Genomic DNA, 20622 nt, shown 5'->3' on the forward strand with positions numbered 1-20622 from the left:
GAACTCAGTGGTAATCATTTGTTTCCCTTTTTTCCCATCAAATCTTCATTAAGACGCATGATTTCTTCAATTTATTAGGAGAATGAAAAAGGTCAACTGTTCTATCATTTATTCTTTTATCATAATGATTTATATCTTTTCATCTAAACTTGCGTTAATAAAATGACATATATGGTTGCTTGTTCATAATTGCAGAATCATAGCAAATTTCTTAGAACTTGGGAGCACTTGTCCAGGCAGCTAGCACAGCTGGAATTAGCTTACTAAACCGGTATTTTGGTGGTTAATGTTTTTTGGGTATAAAAGTCTCCAGCACATATTCGCTTTTACTAATACTTTATTTGCTTCCTCACATGTTGAATCGCTGATGTGAAGACTGACTTTGAAGTCAGAGAAGAATGAGAGAATCACTGAATGAGTCTAATTTGTTCATTCATGCACAAATTCAAAGGTGATTGAATTTTTCTCTGTTACTCAATTGAAAATTACCAATTAAGGTTTTTCTTTTTGCTTGAATACAAACTAAGATTAGAGGATGCTCTTATTTTTCTTACTGTGTCCACTTTTATATAACAGGTTATTCTGCTCAAAACAAAACCCAAATTTAAGAACGTTTGGTTTTTCCATTGGTTGGTAATTTGGCACTTTCTCTCTTTGCTAAAGCCGTGGCCCTTTCTTCTTGAATTTTGACTGTTAAGACAAAATTCAAGAACCTGCCCTGTTCAAAACTTTCTGGCCCTGAAATCATGTAACAAGTAGTGGACTCAATGGTAAACATCTTCTCTCTTTCTTTTAAAATTTAGGGAAATCTCTTTCTGTTTTGTTTCCTTTCTGTATGTTCAAAGGCCTTCTGTTGTGCAGAACAGATAGAGTTTATATCTTTGTACCTACAATTGACTCAATGGTGATGTACTTGGTTGCTTCGCTGACAATTTCAGAAATAGAGAAACTTTTACTACTTACGGGAGTGTCTGCCATGCCAGCTAACAATGCAGGAGTTATCTTATTAAATGGATTCTGTTTGGTCAATTATTTTCTTTATATATATGCTTAAAACATGATCTTAGGTATACTAGAAATTGATTTGCACAATGTCATTGGGTAATTGGTAAACAACTAATGAATTATGTAGTTTATGGGTTGAGACAATAAGGCTGAATAATTTGTTCATATTCCAAATGTTTCTGGAGAATTCATTTAAGTCAAAAGGATAAAATGAGATAGAGTCTAGTTGGTTTATTTAGTCTAGTGTGTGTGGACATGCACAAATCTAATGGTAAATTATCTAACAGATTTCAGAATACCCTCGTTTTTTTATTTTTTATTTTTTATGTATTGTTCTATAGTGGGTTGTTAATGCTCAAAGCAATATCCAAACTTATGAACTTTTCATTTCTTTGAGGTTGGTGTTTTATCTACTTGTCTACCTCCTAAAGCCCCTTTGGTTCTTTTAATTTTTGTTGTGCAGACTCTGTTTGAATATTGGGCAACGTTGTGCATGTTCTTTTCATTAATCAATGAAAAGAGGAGGAGACCAACATGCAGGGCCTCCACGCAAGTATGGGGGATAGTGTACATGGAACTTTTAAGCCATAGAGAGGTAGAACGAGTAAGGATGATTGAGACATGACTAGTAAGAGAAGCAGTTTGATTAAATATCCCAAAGATGGAGTAATTCGCTGCAAAGCAATGTGGAGGTAAGGAGTAATTCTAGCCTTTGAACTATTCTTAACTTATCATTTTTGTGCCAATAGCCAAAACATTATATAGGAGCCAATATGAAAATTTTTCTTGAAGATCATTTAGAATGGTGAATGAAATACATTGTGCCACACATTTAATAAACTAATGGTTTAATTGGCCGGTTCTATATGTTTTTGGGGTTTTTAAATATTTAAGGGTTATTATCTAGTACTAATCTCACCAAGGAGGGGTAGCTTGATACAGTCCTACTCTTTAGAACTTGCCTTGACTCTTTTATAATACTAAAGATATGCATTTTCTTACAAAAATGAGCGGAAGTTGTTTCTAAATTTTTTATACTTTATTTTTAAAGATGTTGCTGTTTGAATATTTAGAGATCCATAGTTCCATACTGTGTGTGCAATTACGCATTTTAGACTAGTTTTGTATGTCAACCTTTTTTGTGATCTGTATGCTAAAATTAAGGTCCACTAAATAATTAATCAATTCAAAGGAAGGGCACTAGTGCCATGAGATTAACATCTTTTTGCTGAAGAAATATACATATGATTTTGTAGTATGCTAATTAAGCTGCACCCTTCACAAATTATCAAATATAATTTTGTTCCTTTTTTTCCCCTCTTTATTTATCTCTTTAAGGGTCTTTTAAAAAAAATATTTGTAATAAAATTCTAACTACGTCATTTCATTTGTAGAATGAATTGCGACACTAAACTATAGGGCTCAAGTGTTGATACTATTCATCATATGCATACTAAAATCCATTACCAAGGCAGTGATATGTATTCCATTTAATGACTGTATTGAACTCTCTTCTATTGTACTTATATTCTGCATCTCATATCTCCATGTCCTTTCATTTTGTTCTTTTCTACAGAATTGTATCTCATACTTAGTTGACAGGTGTTTGCATTTCATTTCCGTATTATGCAATATATAGACCAAGTGATGTCTGGCACTTCTTGACCTTGAGTTACAATTGTTCAAGGAGGTGAATCCTGAATAAAATGCTCAGGGAAATAGCTTGGAGCTATTATCCATGTTAGCCATCCTTAATATTTTACTGAAAAACAGTCACTAATTTTCACCTTGTATGTAGTCCTTGAGAAAATTTCACAGAATAACTCCCTTTTTTATTCCCAATTTTATTTTCTGTAGCTTAGTGTGCATCAAAAAGCACCAGTATGCTTTAGAGTTTAAAGTTGCAAAATTCTAGGGATAAATTAACTTTATGCTTCATTCAATTGGCAAGAAAGATCAAGAACAGCAAAAATCATGTGGAAATTTGGTATTTCTAAAATGTGTGATGAATACTTTGCCAATTTTTCTTTGTCAAATAATGGAGCAAAAGATTGCTGGTGCCCCAAAAATATTCTAACCAGGTCCAGAAGGATCTCACCCCATTAGCTGCAGAGGTTCTTATATCCTTTTTCCCTGTATTTAGTCAGGATTTTATGCGCTTCCTAGATTTTAGATTCTTACCACCTGAAGTATGAGTGAATGCCTTCAAAATTTCTGAAGGGTAGGTTGTCCATTGTCTCATATATGGTTTTAACTACTTGGTTGAAGGTCAACTTTGTGTATAGTTTTTACAATTTATTTTTTACATTTTTTTTTTTTTGGCTCTAGACCTTGACATTCACAAATTTTACACATTTTAAATCTTGATATAATCCATGATAATTATTCTGGTAAAGTTCTCCTTGCTACTTCTAGCTAGGCTTGTAGTATTTTTAAATCACAGATACTTTGTCTTTAGTGCAAAATTTTCTCTTTTTTAATATTTATTTTCAGATTCAAGTAGTTATGTTTCATACTTCCTTGAAGAAGGCAGGAAAAAAAAAACTCATAAGTGCAATGCTGAAATGTGTATTTCTGCTTAACAACAATATCTATTGAGAAGAGGGAAAACACCATAATGCAATTTTGTCCTTTTACTTTCCTCTCTATCTACTCTACTACTCCCTTTGTTATATGATTGTGTTTAATAGTTCACTTCTTTTCCCTTCTCACTCCTGACCTTACTCTAACGAACTTTCCATTATTTTGTCTTAAGCAAGAGTTTTATCCTCTGCATATATGTTTACTGGAGTTGTTCACTTATTAGAATGGTTCTGTTTAACTGCTATTATTCTGGTCAGCATAGCCATAGATTATCTCATGCTTTTCTTATTGATTTATCTATTTTCTTCCTTGTTGATGACTGCTGCATTATGTTTTGTTGTTAAGATGGTAATAGCTTCTATCCTTGTTTTGCAGCATATTTGCCTTAATTTCTTAAGGTGAGCCATTGTTTTGGGTTTAATAGAGAGGCAAATAGAGGTAAGCTGTAAGATTTTTTAGAAAAATGATAAAAGTATATGGAAATTGGTCAATACATAACTTGATATTTTAGCTATTGTTTCCTCTACAGATGACAGTTCCTCTAAGAATGCAACCTGTCTCATAACCCCTAATTTGTGAAACTTGAGGCTACATGTTTGTTTGTGGTAAATTTCGACATTCCTTTTTTTATTTTTAAGTATCTGAGATACTTATTAGATTTTTAAAAGTATCTTGTCTCACATTCTGGGGTGAAAAGTTGCTTTCACACATAACCATATGTTTAGTAGATATGTGAAGACTAACATATTTCTCTATCTCCTTTCTTATTGTTCCTTAGGATGTCAGCCATTATACGGCCGTGTAGTTCCCCATTGAAGGGTTGTCAAATGGTGACTATACAGCCCTAAGCAAACAAAGTCTTGAATCTAGCTATCACAATGAATATGTTTAAAGATCACATAATGATGTGGAATGGTCATATTAGTCCCTTTGGAGAAGTATTAGTCACCTTCAACTGTTTTGTTAGAGAAATGAGGACAATTGAGTAGATCTAGTTAGTTCAACCGGAATGCTGAAATTGCAATTCTCAACTTGTTGATTAATATTGCCAAGTAGACGGTCAAGTATATGTATTTCACTTCAAAATTTTTAATTTGGGGGGCCAATTTTGTGTGAGGTTTTTGTGGATCAACTTATTGGGCTCCTCTTCCAATTATAACTTGGGAGCTCTTTGTACTTGTCTGTATACCAATTAATGTTTGGAGGTTTTATTTATTTATTTTTCTTATGGGGATGAAAACTTTGGTAAGAAATTCTACATATCTAGAAACTTATTTGAATCTATGATGATCTCTCGATGATAATAGATTTAAACTGTTGAGCTAATTAATACCCATGGATTACCCTTAAATCATAACCTTTTCCTTCTTTTTTTTTTTTTTTTTTTTGAGGATCACTCATAACTTAAATTTTATATAATATTTGAAAAAGAACCTTATATTTCCTTAGAAAAATTCATACCATGCTAAAGTTGCAAATAAAATGGGATAGAAAGCGAGAATAACATTTGTTTACTTAAACAACTGAGAAATTCACAGTAAATTAGTATAGTTGGTCTCAGCAAATCACCACTCTTTCCGAGCCCACTCAAAGTGGGTTGGGCCTGTTTTCAGTCACCCAGGTCCCAGGCTATTCTCAAGCTTAAGTTCATCAACAAAGGCTCTTTTCGTTAGTCACCGTGATCTTGCCAAAACGGTAGGCTTCAACCATACACACTCTCTCTTTAACTGTGGAAATTTTGGCGGTAAATGAGAGAGCCAAAAAGTAAAAGAAAACCAAAGCTTCAAAGCTTCATGACGTATCAAATCTCGATTGGGTAATTCATGCATGTATGTGTATTGGCCATGATGACGGTATGCATCCCCATGTAAAGCTAAGATTACATTGATTGTAAGGAAAAGCTCATTTGAACATCACATTGAAGTAAAAAAGCACGGATGAGCAGTTTTGATAATTTGAAAAGCAGGAAATCACGTAATAGTGAGAAGAAAACTCACATTGAAGATTGAAGCAGATGAGTAATTTGAAGGTGCTACTTAAATCGAGTATCGACCATATTCTGATAAAAAAGAAAAAATCGGACATGATGTTAATTTTATTCGTGGACATGTTATTATATCTAAAAAAGAAAGTATTTGAAACCAAATCTAAATCCATGTAGATTTATAGATTCCAATTTTGCCATGGACACAATTTTTTCTACAACTTGTTGAAGTAGAAGGTTGTGATTGGTGGACAATTATTTTTACATGGACTCGTTATTAGTATTACTTTTGTTTCCACCACTCACATTGTGTCACTTCATTGAGTTGTGGAAAAAGTTGTGTTACTAAACTTATTAGTTAGATTTAATTAGATTCATATTAAATTAAAAAAAATAAAAAGATTCATATTATATTAAACACTAAAATCCAACCTATCAAAAAAAAAAAAAAAACACTAAAATCCAAAATAATTAGATGAAAATGTCAAAATGATACTAGATCTATACTATTACAAAGAAAGTAGGTTTTAGTGGTCTCAATTCTCAAACCCTTTGTTGTATGAAAGAAATTGTTATTAAATAGTCGAAAAAAAAATGATATCAAGTACAAAAAAAAGGATAAAATTTAATACAGAGAATATGATGTTAATTGGTATGCATTTGGCATTATAGGAAGAAGTCCCTAATATCTATGTCCAATATTATCTTATTCAGTCAAATTCGTCACTTAATAATTAAAATTAAAGTATATAATTTTTTTAAATATATAAATTGATAGCTTCAACAATAAAGGGAGGGGGAATTCTAACTTTGATTCCTCTTACAAAGACGAGCATAGTATCACTGACAACTGTTAGTTGTCTTGTATATGATATTTTAAAAGATCTTATTCTTTTCAATATTTAATTTTATAATTAATAATCATATCATTTTTAAGTTTTTATTTTGGGTAAAAAAAAAAATACCTTTTTAAAGTTGCATACAAAAGAGGGATGGAAAGGATATATATTTGAGTGTAGTCATAAGACTCTTTTTTACTCACTGGTAGTGGTGGCATGTGCAAATCATGTGCTACTTTCTTTGATTGCAAAAATTAAAAAAAATTAAAAAAAAAAAAAAAGAAAAGAAGAAGAAAGATCTTCCATTTAAATCATCATGACTTATTACAACACTTACGAATAAAAATAAATGTCAAAGGTAGCTAATCCCATTCATATAAAATTATGATTATAACCCAGAGGGTTGGCCAAGTTGGTTGGGTTCTTGGTCTCAAAGTGCTTGTACTGGGCTCGACTAGGTGTGCTCCCTAGTTCGAGTCCTGCTACCTACACTTTGAAAAGAATTCCTGGGCTAGTGCTTTACCCCTTTGTGGGCCCACCCGACACGAACAGTGATTAGTTTCTAATTGAAAGACTTGAGGAAATACTGTGGGAAACCAAAAAAAAAAAAAAATGATTATAATTGAAAACTTAAACAATCTACAAAATCAACAAATGAATAATAAAAACTCCTCCAATCACTGTTTATCTATGTAACTAAGATTGATTCTTAGAACATGTATATGACTTAAAGATACAATCTATTGTTCAAAAACTCCCAAGAGTGAATACAAAAGTCGTAATTTTCCTGCCGGGGTAGCCAAGTTTTGCCAAGACATTAACACAAAGGTTGAATTTCTATAATGAATGATGTCAATCACTTCAAATGAGGCTCTTCATCAAATATCTACAACCATCTACAATGAAGTTTATTTATTTATTGATACTTGCTTAAATTATTACATTTTATGCCTACTTTGTATTTTTGGCATAGTTTTTAACAAAATCCCTTTTCACGAAAGCCCTATTAATGACAATACACACTCACACACACACAAAAAAAAAAAAAAAAAAAAAAAAAAAAAAAAAAAAAAAAAAAAAAAAAAAAAAAACAATTTTCTTAAGTCTCAATAATGTGGCAATTGATTACTTGGTTCTAGTCCGCCATTTTCTTTCTTATCCTACCCAAGGAAGATGACTTATGGCCTATGTAAAACCGATATAAAAAAATTAGAGTGAAGTACCAACAGATGGAGTGTTTATGAATAGGAGCGCAACTTTTGTTAAGGGCAATGGTAAGCTCTGTGGGGGCATACTTAAGTTTCAACTTCCTAAATGCAAAAATGAAAAATTTAAGAAGAGGAAGTTTCCCATTTAAGTTTCCAATTGCTCCATTGTAACATTAAAGGTGACAGGCAAAAGAACCACACAAAGTATTGGACCATAATTACCTATAAAAGGCATTAATTAAAGGCATCAGGCAGCAGGAACACCCCTCTTCTAATTTGAAGTGTTTTCTATTTATTTCTGTTTTTCTTTTAATTAATTTTCTATAGGTATTTTTTAATTTATATCATACCTAATAGACTATTTTATTTTATGTCACATTTAAAAAGGAAAATAAAATATTTTCTATTTTATCACTATTTTTAGAGAGATTCCAAACCGATAAGATGAAAACAAAGGTTGAAAAAAGAATAAACATGCACAAGTTTTAATTGAAAGAAGGGGGGGCCGCCGCCCGCCCGCGGGGGGGGGGGGGGGGGGGGTGGACATTATTATCTAAAACACCTAAATTAATAAAAACCAGTAACAATATTTAACTTCAATCTTGAAAGATCTCTCTTATTCTACATCTTTCTGGGGTAAGCATGTGTGAGACAACTTGCTCCATAGAATTGCTGGAAAATATAAACAGTTTGTTATTGAGAAAACATAATAAGTAATAAATAATGAAGGAAACTCATAAATTATTACATTTTTTCAAGACCTATGGAAGTCCACCCTAAGAAGCCTTCAAATTAAAATATACCAAAACACTAACCCCAGCATGCTGGGTGGCTGACTACCCTCCAGAAAGATATACAACAATTACAAAGCCTTAGTCCCAAATTTTTGGGATCAGCTACGAATCCTCAACAAATTAGTTAGGGTTGGTCATATTTGTAATTTTCAAACATTTTTCCTAAAGTATTTTTATAAACAAACACCACACAGCCCATTTAAACACCATACTACCATACTTCTTCTCCACCAGCCTTTGCCATAAGGCATCTTGTTCTATGGCAAACCACCATAGCCATTTCCCCAAAAAAGCTTGATATTAACAGATTTCTAAAGTCCAAAGACTCCAAACCAAAGGTAATGGTAAACCAATCTAATTGAAGCATAACCACAGCGCATACCAGTGGCACACATATAAGCTGTTGGTCCCTAAGGCAGTTAGCCTGATCTTCACGTCAAACAAATACTTAATTGACCATGTAACTGAGTTGCTTTTATTCATGGAACATTTTCAATCTGAATATAGATTACTAAACATGTACATCAATAACGAAATCCATATATGAAAAGAAAATCCAATTTTTATGTTGACATTGTCAAAATGAAATTTTGGAAGTACGTAACGACACAGCAGTGCAAGTTGAAAGGAAAGAAACTAAATGGTGCTCTCAGATATTATATTTTCAATTTTTCAAAATCCATTGGGACTAACTTCCCTACAGGAACTACTTGAATCTGAATGTTAACAGAAAGATTTTTCAAGTGGAGATTCACAACAAAACACAAAAGTATTCAATTCAAGAATCAATTAAGGAAATAGTATTATGTAAAATCTATTCCAATATTACATTTTCAGAAATAGCCTAAAAGAAAAAAATAAATACATAAAGATTTCTGAACATAATAAAGTAAAAATAGTGTTAAAATTACAACTAAATCTAAATAAAAACCTCTGACTAAACCAAAATTTTAGTCATGGTCATCTTCTATGCCACTGGCACATCAGCAAGTGAATTTTCTCCCTAAGATTGATTTATACACTGAATTTGAACTTTTTTCTCTACATTTTTCTGAAAATTTCAATCAGAAAATCAAGTTTCCAATTGTCCCTTGCTATCCTTGATCTCAAGACATGATTCCTTGCAGAAAACTCATGAATAATGCAGATTTTCAAAAAGGTCTATTTCTTTTAAAAAGCTGAGGTCTGAGAATCAGAAACAGCTTATTGAAAACCTAATATAAACTTTTAGCAAGGGGGAACTTGTACAGACCAAGAAGACGAGGAATATGACCCTGGCTAGTTTCACCATCATCAATCAATTGCCCATACTGCATTATTTGCTCCCCTGACTGTACTGCAGATGACTGCACAAAATACAAGAAAACTAAAATTTTTTTTTGATAGGTAACGTAAAATATTATTAAAAAAGTAGCCAACCCGAGTACATTGGGTATGTACTATGGGGGCAAAAATCAGGAGCCAAAATTACAATGATCAAGTAGAACAGGAAGGGAAAAACAAGAAAAATGAGACAAAGCCACACTCCATTCAAGGAGAGTTTTCAAGAAAAAGGACTTAATCTCTAGCATAGAACGTTCACATCCCTCAAAACTTCTAGCATTCCTTTCACGCCAAACACACCACATCACACCAAGAAAACTTAATTCAATCACATACAAAATTTAGTTAATAATGTCAGTGAACTACGATAGGACAATAAATGCCCCAGCTCTGGAGAAAGTTGCTACTTTTTTTTGTGTGGGTTTTTGCTCTGTTAACCAAAGTTTAAGAAAAATTCTCAGAAACATACTTTAAACACAATGAACACAGCATATTAACCAAATTTAATTTCGAGAAAATTGAAGTCTCTCAAATTTTATGTTAGTTTCAAAATTAAGTCCTACATAAAAAAATGCGCAAGCAGCAAGCAATGAGATCAACTAATTGTAAATGTTTCCTGAATCAAATATACAAGCAAACATTGGTTTTTTTCTTCTTCTTTTTTAACAACATCTGCATCTTTTCTATAACCAAATTTGAAAAAAGAACAAAAAAATACAGGAGAACATTTAAAAAGAACCTAAAGAAGTACCCAAATAAGTAGATGATGGAAGCAATACAAGCAGACCTTTTTTTCAATAAGTAATAAATTTCATTAGAAAAGCACTATCCTAATACATGGAGTATATAGAAAGGAATAACTAGAAAGAAAGAATCAATACAAGCAGATCTGCCGCAAGTTTGTTGTCTTGTGAAAGGACATAATGAATTGGCTTAGTAAATTATTGCCAATGAAGTGACTATGGATACATCGAAAATTAGGGGCTTCCGTCCCTCAATACCCAAAAAGCAGAAAATTAGCAGGAGTAACATACAGAAAATCAAGCATATTCAGGAAGAAATAATTATAAACAATATATTGTCATGATTTTCTTCAAGAACAACTAAATGCACCCATTCATAAAAGGATGTAAAAACAATAAAAACCCAACTAAATCTTATCAATACATAAAAAGATATGGATAAAATACAGTGCACAAGTACAACCACATGCATGATTGAAATCTTGAACAAGCACAAAAGAGTAACCTACCACTAGTTCCTGAAGCAATGTCCGAAGAATGTTTTCTAATAATTGATTCTCATCTTGGGCTAGTTTTGTTTGTTTCTGTCAAAGAAAAAAACAGAAACCAAATCATCTATCAAGCCTAAAGAAAAGAAAAAGGGAAAAAAAACAACAACAACAACGAAGAGCTTAACAATATAAGCACACAAACCATTGATAGACTAGTTGTGTTTCATGATCACGGCATATGAAAAATTGAAGAGCATAGTAAAATGTTAACTTGTTAAGAAACTGATCTGATCAGAAATCGTAGCAACGATCAAGTATTGATCCCGGTTAAAACATGGATCATTCATCTGGGAGACACAATAGAACAACCCCCATATAAAGGTTTGAGCTTTTTATTTGTCATTTCTTTTTTCTTATTTATAAGTAAAGCTTGTTAGAAGGTTTGCACACACCACCTTTTTCACGCACTCCAAATGCTCAAATCCACTAGGGTAGAGCTCAAGGCTTACCTTGGAAATTTAGAGCCAAAGAAAGAAAAAAAAAAGACCATTAAATCAATCATTTGAAGTTAGAGAGTAGAGAAACCACAAGACATAAAAGTAAAACTTCTAAATTAATTCTATCCAAAGCCATATCCGCTGAAGATACAACACCCATCAAATCATAATTCCCTCCCAAATGCCATTATATCGTTCAATTTTACAAATGATAACAACAAAGGTAATGCAGATCCATGTTGATTGTCCTATACAAGGGAAGTTGATATTTGAATCACGAGTAAAGAGGGATATGTGTGAATTACCTGAGGTTTTATAACTTCCTGAACCATCTGTAGTGCAAAGGCTTGAGGTGGCCCAGGCTGTAGTATGGCTCTCTTGAACACTTCCTGAGAATAATAAACAACACATGCCATAATACTAACATTAATACCATAATAAGCCCTATGTGGTTTCCCTAATAAACACGAAAGCCGCTCAAAGTTTTGAGTTCAACACTTTTTTCTTTTTTTTTGTTAAGTAAAGAAAATTTTATTCAAAGTCATAAAATGGAGTCACCCAAGTATACAAGAAGTATACAGCAGGGGACCAAAACAATCAAATACACAAGTAACAAGCATCCATCAAATCATAATCTGAAAAAATAGAATGGCTTCCTACGATAGACATCCAATTCTATAGTGTTTTAAAAAAAAAGTTTTTAAGTTGGCTATTGTCCTTTTGGAATCTTCAAAACACTGGTTGTTTCTCTCCTGTCAAATGCACCACATCAAACAAAGAGGGACAGCCATCCAAATAACACCATTACGATGATGAGCAAATTTTCCTTGCCAACATGCAAGGAGCTAAAGCACAGTCTTTGGCATTACCCAGTATGTACCAAACAAGGTGAACACCATAGACCACAACTCAAAAACAATAGGACAATGTAATAAAATATGATCTACTGATTCTCCATTACTTTTGCACATACAACACCAATGTAGAATCAACACCTTCCTACGTAAATTATCAATAGTCAAAATAGTTCCCAAAGCTGCAATCCAAACAAAAAACGCGACTTTGGAAGCAACCTTTTGCTTCCAAATACTTCTTTAAGAGAAGGACTGAGTACATACACCCAACAAGGCCTGATAATAACTGCTCACCTCAAAGCCCCTACTCTTAGCAGGTGGCCAACACATCTTATCCTCACCAATACCCCTCAACACTTAACCCACGTAGTACTGTTTCATGTGTAAACTGTTAAACATCTGTAAGAATAAACAGTGAGCTGCACATATGATGACATGTGCCCATTCCTATAAAACAGAACCACACTGGGTCTTCTGTTACACTCAAAACCCCCAGAAGGGTTTTATTGTTTACACAACTAACTTTATCACAAGGGTTTAAGTGTTAACACTCAAAACCTCAACTTGGGTTGTATTTTTCCCTAACAATGGATACTGGTTATGGTTTTTTAAGTATAAAAGCAAAGATAAACATAGAAATCAAAGTTTACATCTAACAATTTTAAATAGATGGGTAGAGATTAATAATTTTCAGTGTGGTAATGGAAGTATTAAACAATACAGTGAAGAAAATTTTACAAATTGTTAAGAACTGGGCCATACCCATGTATGAAATTTGCGGAAATAATTAAATTCAAATGGTAAACGAAAAACAACTTTAGAAAAAAAAAAAAAAAAAAAAAAAAAAAAAAGAGTCGGTATGCAATTTCAACCAAGGCGAAGGGTTGAAGTGGCTAACAACAAAAAAAGAAGGGCTTACCATGTTGATTGTTGAAAGCAATGAATGCTCCAATCTGGAATCGACAGAAGGAATAGCAGAGAGGCAGAGAGAAAGAAGAGCATTACTCATACAGTTGAGCTGTCGAGCACCTTGGGTAACCGATGGTTCCGGCCCGACCCAATATCTGTGCCCGAATCAGTCAGCTTCGGCCCATAAGGCACCAAATTCAGTGACCCAATTTCGGATATGAGTCTTTTTTTTTTTTTTTTTTTTTTTTTTTTGGTTAAAAAAAAATGGGGGCCTTTATGGCTATATTTTACCCCCAGGCGCAGATCTGACATAGGCTCAGGCCGTTCTAGCCAAATCGTGCAGGGGGTCAACCTCACTAAAGATGCCCACCAACAATTGGCTGTGGAGGTGACTCGAACCCAAGCCTGACAAGCAGGGCCACAAGCTCCTTACCACTGAACCAACCAACGTGTTGGTAATATGAGTCAACTCCAACAATCCTTTTTTAAGATTTTTTTTTATTATTTTATTATTTTTATCATCCCCTTTCTTTTTTGGCTTTTGTTGACGAGACACCAAGAGGAGTTTCATAAGGGTCCTTCTGTTGCAAAATAGCAAAATTTTAATAAATAAAACTCAACTAGATGTTTAAAGTGGCTCGACACCTTATAAAAATGAGGATTAAAGTATTAAGTACGCTTAGAATAATTACATATTATCATTCAAATTTTTGAGCATAATAGAACAACACCCTTTTCATTATGGATAATAACTCTTAGGCCAACCCTTTTCTATAATATTTTTTTACTAAGTTTTCCTACTTAAAGCTAATAACAACAATCAATGGATTATCCATACATATTTAACTACATAGTTTATCAAGTGAGTCAAAAAATCACATAACTATGAAATAAGTCATTTAATTAAAATTATATACTTTAAACACAAATTCAGTCATTTTATTAATATTCTTTACCAATAATCCCCCCCCCCCCCAAAAAAAAACACAAAAGGAGCTAATCTAAGAAGGGAGGCCAACCACCGCACAACCTTGGTGCGATGGTCACTCCACAGGTATAAGTGCTTGTGGAGTGTGGGGGGCAAGGGTCGGGGTTCAAGTCTCCAGGAGGGAGCTTCACACACATATACACTTAGATTAGGCTAGAGTAGAGTTCTATCTTGTATCAAAAAAAAAAAAAAAAAAAAAAAAGAAAAAAAGAAAAAAAGAAGGGAGGCCAAAAAGAAAATTTTAAGAACTTTTTTGTCAACATTGGAATGAAGCCATGCTATTAGATGAAAAGAGACGAAATGATTGACTTTTTTTTTTTTTTTTAAAGACTAAATTATAAACTACACCCCTAAAGTTTAGATGTGTTTGGATTTTATCCTGAAATTTTAAAATTTAGATTTTACCCCTAAAGTTCTATTTCATTCACATCAACAACCCTTCCATCTATATTTTTCATTAAATACCACATAAACTTATCACATGTGTTTAATTTATCCAATAAAATAATGCCACGTCCTTTTTGTAGCCTTAAAAAAATTAAATAATAAAAAATGGCATGGTATAATAAAAGCGATGTGGCATCATTTTATTGGATTAACTAAACACATGTGGCAAGTTTATATGCACTTAACGGAAAAATATGGATGAAGGGGTTGTTGATACAAACATAGTAGAACTTCAGAGTGTATAATCCAAAAACCTCAAAACTTTAAGGGGTAAAATCCAAATTTTTAAACTTTAGGATGTTAAATCCAAAAACCCAAGGACAGACCCAGGTGGGGGCCTAAGGGGGCTCGGGCCCCCTGGATCCAATTTTTTTTTTTTTAGTCATTTTATATTTCATTTTTGTAGTTGGCCCCCCTTCCCCCAGTCAGTCTAGCTAGCCTAATCCAAATAGCCTAATCCAAATGGTGATTGTATTTTAGTAAAAAAAAAAACTATTTTACTACCAAAGAACAAAAAAAAATCATGTGTTGTTGAAGAAGTTAAAACTAAATTTTTTGCAACTACAATAAATTGGTATAAATACCAATTGACTATAGTAAATTGTTAAAAATAAAATACAATATTTTATTAAGATTATATCTCTTTCTTCAATTAAAAAACTTAAATTTTCTATCTTCCTTATTATTTTAATGAGTTGTTTATATTATTTTAAATGAAGTGATAAAAAATAGAACATTTGATATTGGGTGTATTATAAAATGAGGTGGTAAAATAGATAAAATAGTTTTTTGAGCACCACCACCGTGAATGCTCTAACTCCAAAAAAAAAAAAAAAAAAAAAATCATAACCAGCCTAGTATAGAAAAAAACATATTATTTTGTTTTTATTTTTGTCTTTGTTGGTAGATGATTGTATTTTATTGTATTTAGAAATAACGATTTTGTGTATTTATAATTTTCTAATACTATATAGATGTCTATTTGGAGTTTGTTTTTGTTTTTGTTTTTGTTTTTTTACATCGGCCCCACTAGTTTAAAATCCTAGGTCCGCCCTTGCAAACAACTCCAAACTTTAGGAGCGTAGTTTGCAATTCAACCTTAAGAAATTAATAATAAAAAGTGGTAGAACATTTTATTAATACACTAGAAGTATAAGAAAAGAGTTGAATAAAACTAGGGCATTCCTTTAGCTACATTTAGGGCTATAAATGAAGTATAAAATATTCTGAATGATTTATTTAATTTTATTTGAACACAATTCGAGTTTGAGCTTATCAAAGAACTAAATTATATGTTTAAGCTTAATTTATTTTATCATCAAATGCAAGTTTGAACTTATTCACGAGTTACCTATGATGATATTGATAAATAAATTATAGTTGAAATTGTATTATTTGAGTTACATACTTACATAGATATAATGATTTTTGCTTAGTAACTTAAAAAATATAGATTCACTTACCTTGTATTATGAAAAATTATATATCAAATTCAATAATTTTGTATACAATATATTTATGAGTTAAAAGTAATTTTAGTATTAGAAAATTAAGAGTTGTGGCTTCAAAAGAGAATATTGATATTTGCATTCACACAAACATATATATATATATATATGTATGTATGTATGTATATGTTTTGAATTTATTTTAATTGGTATATCACTTTAATAATTTGAACCCTAAATAAAAAATTCTTTACTCTATCACTGCTTATTTAATACAACAGTTATGATGATTTTCGAAATAATGTTGAACAACTTTTGACACAAAACCTCTTTATCTTAACTATTAACAAAGAGAATTCTAAAACACTGTATTTTCCTTTTATAAATAGTTATTTTCTTTTTTCTAAACTACTTCTATATTTTATTAATTATAAAAAAAATATTTCTAATTTTAAATTGTAAGGGCATGATTTGTAACGACCCGTAACAGTGTTGGGTTCACACGTAAAAAGGCCCAAACAATATCATTTATAGAGCATGGGTTTGAAAGGCTAGGCTTTGGTCACCAGACGGTGGTTTTTCGTGGTGTTCATACATAGTTAAATCGTGTTTGCCCTAGGAGTCTTTCTCTTGGAGGCGGGTTGGGAGGCTCTGGTTTTTGGCCATTTTTCCCAGCCACTGCTCTGGATTGCTTACTTTTCCTTTTATACTTGCATGTGTTCCTTATCCTTCGTCCACGTGTAGGATCGACTTTTCCAAGACTGATATTTGTCCCATCATCCCATATCCAGAGTGGTTGGGGGTGGTTGTAAAAGCTGGAGAGTATGGCTCTGTCAGGTGCAGAGTATTGAATGGCAGTAAGGGCAGCTTTCCCTGGTCGTTATACCTTCCAGCGTATCCTTCTCTGTTGACCTAGATATTTTAGATTTTTTCAAACTGCTCCTATACCGTTTTTGCCCTTCCTTCTAGTGAGACCTCGGATATGCCGAGGACTAAATCGTCCTCGGCTGTGTCCAAAAACTATTCTGTACTTGTATTATCGAGTCTGGGCTATAACCTTCCTCGGCTCGGGCCTTGGGCCCCAATGAACAAATGGGCCAGGGCCGCAAATTATTGGGCCCCACAATAGCCCCTCAAAATCCTGCTGTCCGACCTCTTGGTTAGAGAGGAGGGTTTTGGTAATGTCGAGCCTTTATTACGGCTCGTTTAACTCTGTCCTTCATTAATGTTGATGTCTTTTCATCTACCCAGGAAACATACCGGGCTACGAGACATTCCTCTGAATTCATCCACAATGCGTTCTTGACGTTTGATTATCCAAAACGCGTCTTTAATGATTTCCCCTTACGAGACGATTTAAATTCGACGGTTATTGACGGTGTGGGGAAGTGGAACGGGTATTTTCTCGCTTATCGATTTTCTTGGAAATCTGGACAGATTAAATACCTTCCATTTTGCCCTTCATATAAGAAGAAAAGCGAGAGGTTATTTTTCTTATACAGAGACCCTTTTAATCTTTCTGAAATCTAAAAATCCTTAGCCTCCCCCAGAGTTTCCCTTATCCGCTCGCTCACACCTTGAATCGTGATAAGTCCAAGATAGGAGTGGGAATGAAGAGACCATACCCTTCCCAGAAATGCTACGTTCTTGCGAAACTCAAAATGGCTCGGTTAGGGCAAGTATGGGAGAGACTCAAGATATCTCTCATCCTCCTTTCAGTCAAAATCCGAAGCAGGGGCTCATCGCGTCAAACTTCTGGTGCAGCTGAACTGGGATCACCCATTATCAGTACCAGCCACTCTCTTATGAGCATAGCTAACATGGCACCAACGTGTTAGGAGTCAAGACTGATGCAGGGACAAAATATCCCTGCTTCTTCCTCTCTTCCTTCACTGGTGCCTCCTTTTGACTTTCTTTCTTCGTCTTTCCACCACCAGATCCATCCTGGTGCTTTTCCTTCTTCCTCTTCTTCTCCTCTCCCATCAAGGGAGGTCCTCCTCTCAATATGGGTGCCACTGGGGCAGAGTTTGGAAAGACTTGGGAGCCGAGCTTAACAAGACTTCTGTTTCTTGTTTTTTTTATTTATTTATTTTTTATTTTTATTGTTCTTGTAACTCATTTTCTATATAGGCTTTGTTTAAGCCCTTCATTGTACGCTGTAACACCTCTTTACATTAATAAAAGTCGTCATTTCTTGATTTCGTACATTCTATCTCTTCTTTCGAAATAGTTATACCGTGAATAGACGTGCTATCCTGTAATAATTATTTATTTATTTATTTTTATTTTTATACTATGAACGATGCTTGGGGCCGAAATCCCAGTTAATAAAAAGATCTTGATCTGTGCTTTATTGGAACTATCTGGCATAATATGCCGACTTGAATAAATGACACTTAGGGCAGAAACCTTTACTGAGACAATCATGTTTATAATGAACTTAATAAAATTGTTCGGCACAATAATGCCGACCTGAGAAAGCGATACTTAAGGCCAAAATCTCTTGCCAAGATAAAAGATACTATTATGAACTTATGAGAGCCGTTTGGCACAATAATGCCAACTTGAACAAATGACACTTAGGGTCAAAACCCTTGCTAAGGAAAACATATTATTATGAATTTAATAGAGTTGTTTGGCATAATAATGCCGACTTGAGAAAACAATACTTACCCCAAAACAGCCGAGATGACAGCCGAATGTTCGGTGAGGTATAGGAGGTAATCATCCGAGGACATATAACCCAAAAATAAACAGCCCCTACAGGTTGCCGAGTAATAAGGCATTTCACCATCTTCCTAATAACCTTCATAGCTTTAACCTCTTTTGGTATTTGATCCGAGGATTGAGCAACTTAGAATTCTTATTAATCAGCTGACCTTTCCATAGGCTTGAGTCCGAGGACCATGCAATACCTTGATTCTGTCAAAAACTTGATTTTGTAAGTAGTTGGTTTCCCCATAGGTTTGAGTCCGAGGACCATGCAATACCTTGGTTTTGTCCAAAACTTGATTTTGATAAGTAGTTGGTTTCCCCATAGGTTTGAGTCTGAGGATCATGCAATACCTTGGTTCTGTCCAAAACTTGATTTTGATAAGTAGTTGGTTTCCCCATAGGTTTGAGTCCGAGAACCATGCAATACCTTGGTTCTGTCCAAAACTTGATTTTGATAAGTAGTTGGTTTCCCCATAGGTTTGAGTCCGAGGACCATGCAATACCTTGGTTCTGTCCAAAACTTGATTTTGATAAGTAGTTGGTTTCCCCATAGGTTTGAGTCCGAGGACCATGCAATACCTTGGTTCTGTCCAAAACTTGATTTTTCTTCTAAGTATTTGGGGGAATTAACCCCTCTGCTATGGCATGGGACCTTGGTTTAAGGGGAATTAGCTCCTCGGCCAAGCCCTTAGAATCATCAGTGCTGCTGACGCTACGAAGCGCAGCCCCTAGTAAAGAAACATAGCCCTTAGTGGAACTTTACGCTAGAACACTACAACCGGCTGTTAGAAATGACAAGGGGACAGTCTCGACACACTGCCTATGCCAACACACAAGCCTTCCCCACAGACGGCGCCAATTGTAAGGGCACGATTTGTAACGACCCGTAACAGTGTTGGGTTCACACGTAAAAAGGCCCAAACAATATCATTTATAGAGCATGGGTTTGAAAGGCTAGGCCTTGGTCACCAGACGGTGGTTTTTTGTGGTGTTTATACATAGTTAAATCGTGTTCGCCCTAGGAGTCTTTCTCCTTGAGGCGGGCTGGGAGGCTCTGGTTTTTGGCCATTTTTCCCAGCCACTGCTCTGGATTGCTTACTTTTCCTTTTATACTCACATGTGTTCCTTATCCTTCGTCCACGTGTAGGATCGACTTTTCCAAGATTGATACTTGTCCCATCATCCCATATCCAGAGTGATTGGGGGTGGTTGTAAAAGCTGGAGAGTATGGCTCTGTCAGGTGCAGAGTATTGAATGACAGTAAGGGCAGCTTTTCCTGGTCGTTATACCTTCCAGCGTATCCTTCTCTGTTGACCTAGATATTTTAGATTTTTTCAAACTGCTCCTATACCGTTTTTGCCCTTCCTTCTAGTGAGACCTCGGATATGCCGAGGACTAAATCGTCCTCGGCTGTGTCCAAAAACTATTTTGTACTTGTATTACCAAGCCTGGGCTATAACCTTCCTCGGCTCGGGCCTTGGGCCCCAATGAACAAATGGGCCAGGGTTGCAAATTATTGGGCCCCACATAAATATTCAATAAATAATCTTAAACATATGCCTCGTAATTATATATATATATATATATATATAATCGAAATTGAAAAGCCTATCTAAAATGTTTTTTTTTGGCTGAATCTAAAATGATATTTATGAATGCTATAAAGTATAGCATAATTTTTTGACAAGCTAGGGAACTAAATTTAAAAAGAAAAAAAAAGTAGAAAATTATGAGCCCGTTTGGTATGTGTGTTTAAACAACAGTTTTTAGTTTTTTTGAAAATACATGTGGGTG

At 34.0% G+C, this 20622-nt stretch overlaps 2 protein-coding genes across 26 annotated transcripts in view; one reads left to right on the top strand and one right to left on the bottom strand.

Annotated features, from left to right (window-relative positions):
* Positions 1-4872, top strand: part of LOC126724188 (putative disease resistance protein RGA3) — a 60825-nt gene extending 55953 nt beyond the window's left edge. For 9 of the 22 annotated variants that reach the window (XR_007654679.1, XR_007654677.1, XR_007654673.1 and 6 more), the window contains 7 exons: positions 196-271; positions 376-451; positions 577-770; positions 1469-1697; positions 3964-4026; positions 4118-4193; positions 4367-4872. The gene's annotated coding sequence lies outside the window, so the exon portion shown is untranslated. Of the gene's footprint in view, positions 1-195; positions 272-375; positions 452-576; positions 771-1468; positions 1698-3963; positions 4027-4099; positions 4194-4366 lie in introns of all 22 variants that reach the window. The other 13 variants (XR_007654678.1, XR_007654676.1, XR_007654675.1 and 10 more) reach the window with 5 other exon arrangements.
* Positions 4873-6675: 1803 nt separating this feature from the next.
* On the bottom strand, positions 6676-13448 carry LOC126724214 (THO complex subunit 1-like). Of its 4 annotated transcripts, none has more exons than XM_050428645.1 (6): positions 13241-13448; positions 11773-11856; positions 11426-11479; positions 10989-11063; positions 9666-9759; positions 6676-6997 (listed from the first exon to the last, which is right to left on the bottom strand). In XM_050428645.1, exons 1-6 carry the CDS (start codon positions 13328-13330, stop codon positions 6894-6896), a joined length of 501 nt encoding a protein of 166 aa, XP_050284602.1. In that variant the 5' UTR covers positions 13331-13448; the 3' UTR covers positions 6676-6893. The 4 variants fall into 4 exon arrangements, with proteins under 4 accessions (XP_050284602.1, XP_050284604.1, XP_050284605.1 ...); XM_050428646.1 differs by lacking the exon at positions 6676-6997 and adding an exon at positions 8149-8291; XM_050428647.1 differs by lacking the exon at positions 11426-11479 and having other exon boundaries at positions 13241-13445.
* Between the last annotated feature and the right edge of the window lie 7174 nt (positions 13449-20622).

This window comes from Quercus robur, chromosome 4 (assembly GCF_932294415.1).
Source record: "Quercus robur chromosome 4, dhQueRobu3.1, whole genome shotgun sequence".
NCBI classification, from domain to species: Eukaryota; Viridiplantae; Streptophyta; class Magnoliopsida; order Fagales; family Fagaceae; genus Quercus; species Quercus robur.

Coding starts and splice junctions, on each gene's coding strand:
- LOC126724214 (XM_050428645.1), bottom strand. CDS start 13,330: ATGAGTAATGCTCTTCTTTCTCTCTGCCTCTCTGCTATTCCTTCTGTC. Junction 11,480..11,772: donor AGGAAGTTATAAAACCTCAG/GTAATTCACACA, acceptor TAAATTTCCAAG/GTAAGCCTTGAGCTCTACCC. Junction 6,998..9,665: donor TCATATTCCTCGTCTTCTTG/GTCTGTACAAGT, acceptor GGTTTCCCACAG/TATTTCCTCAAGTCTTTCAA.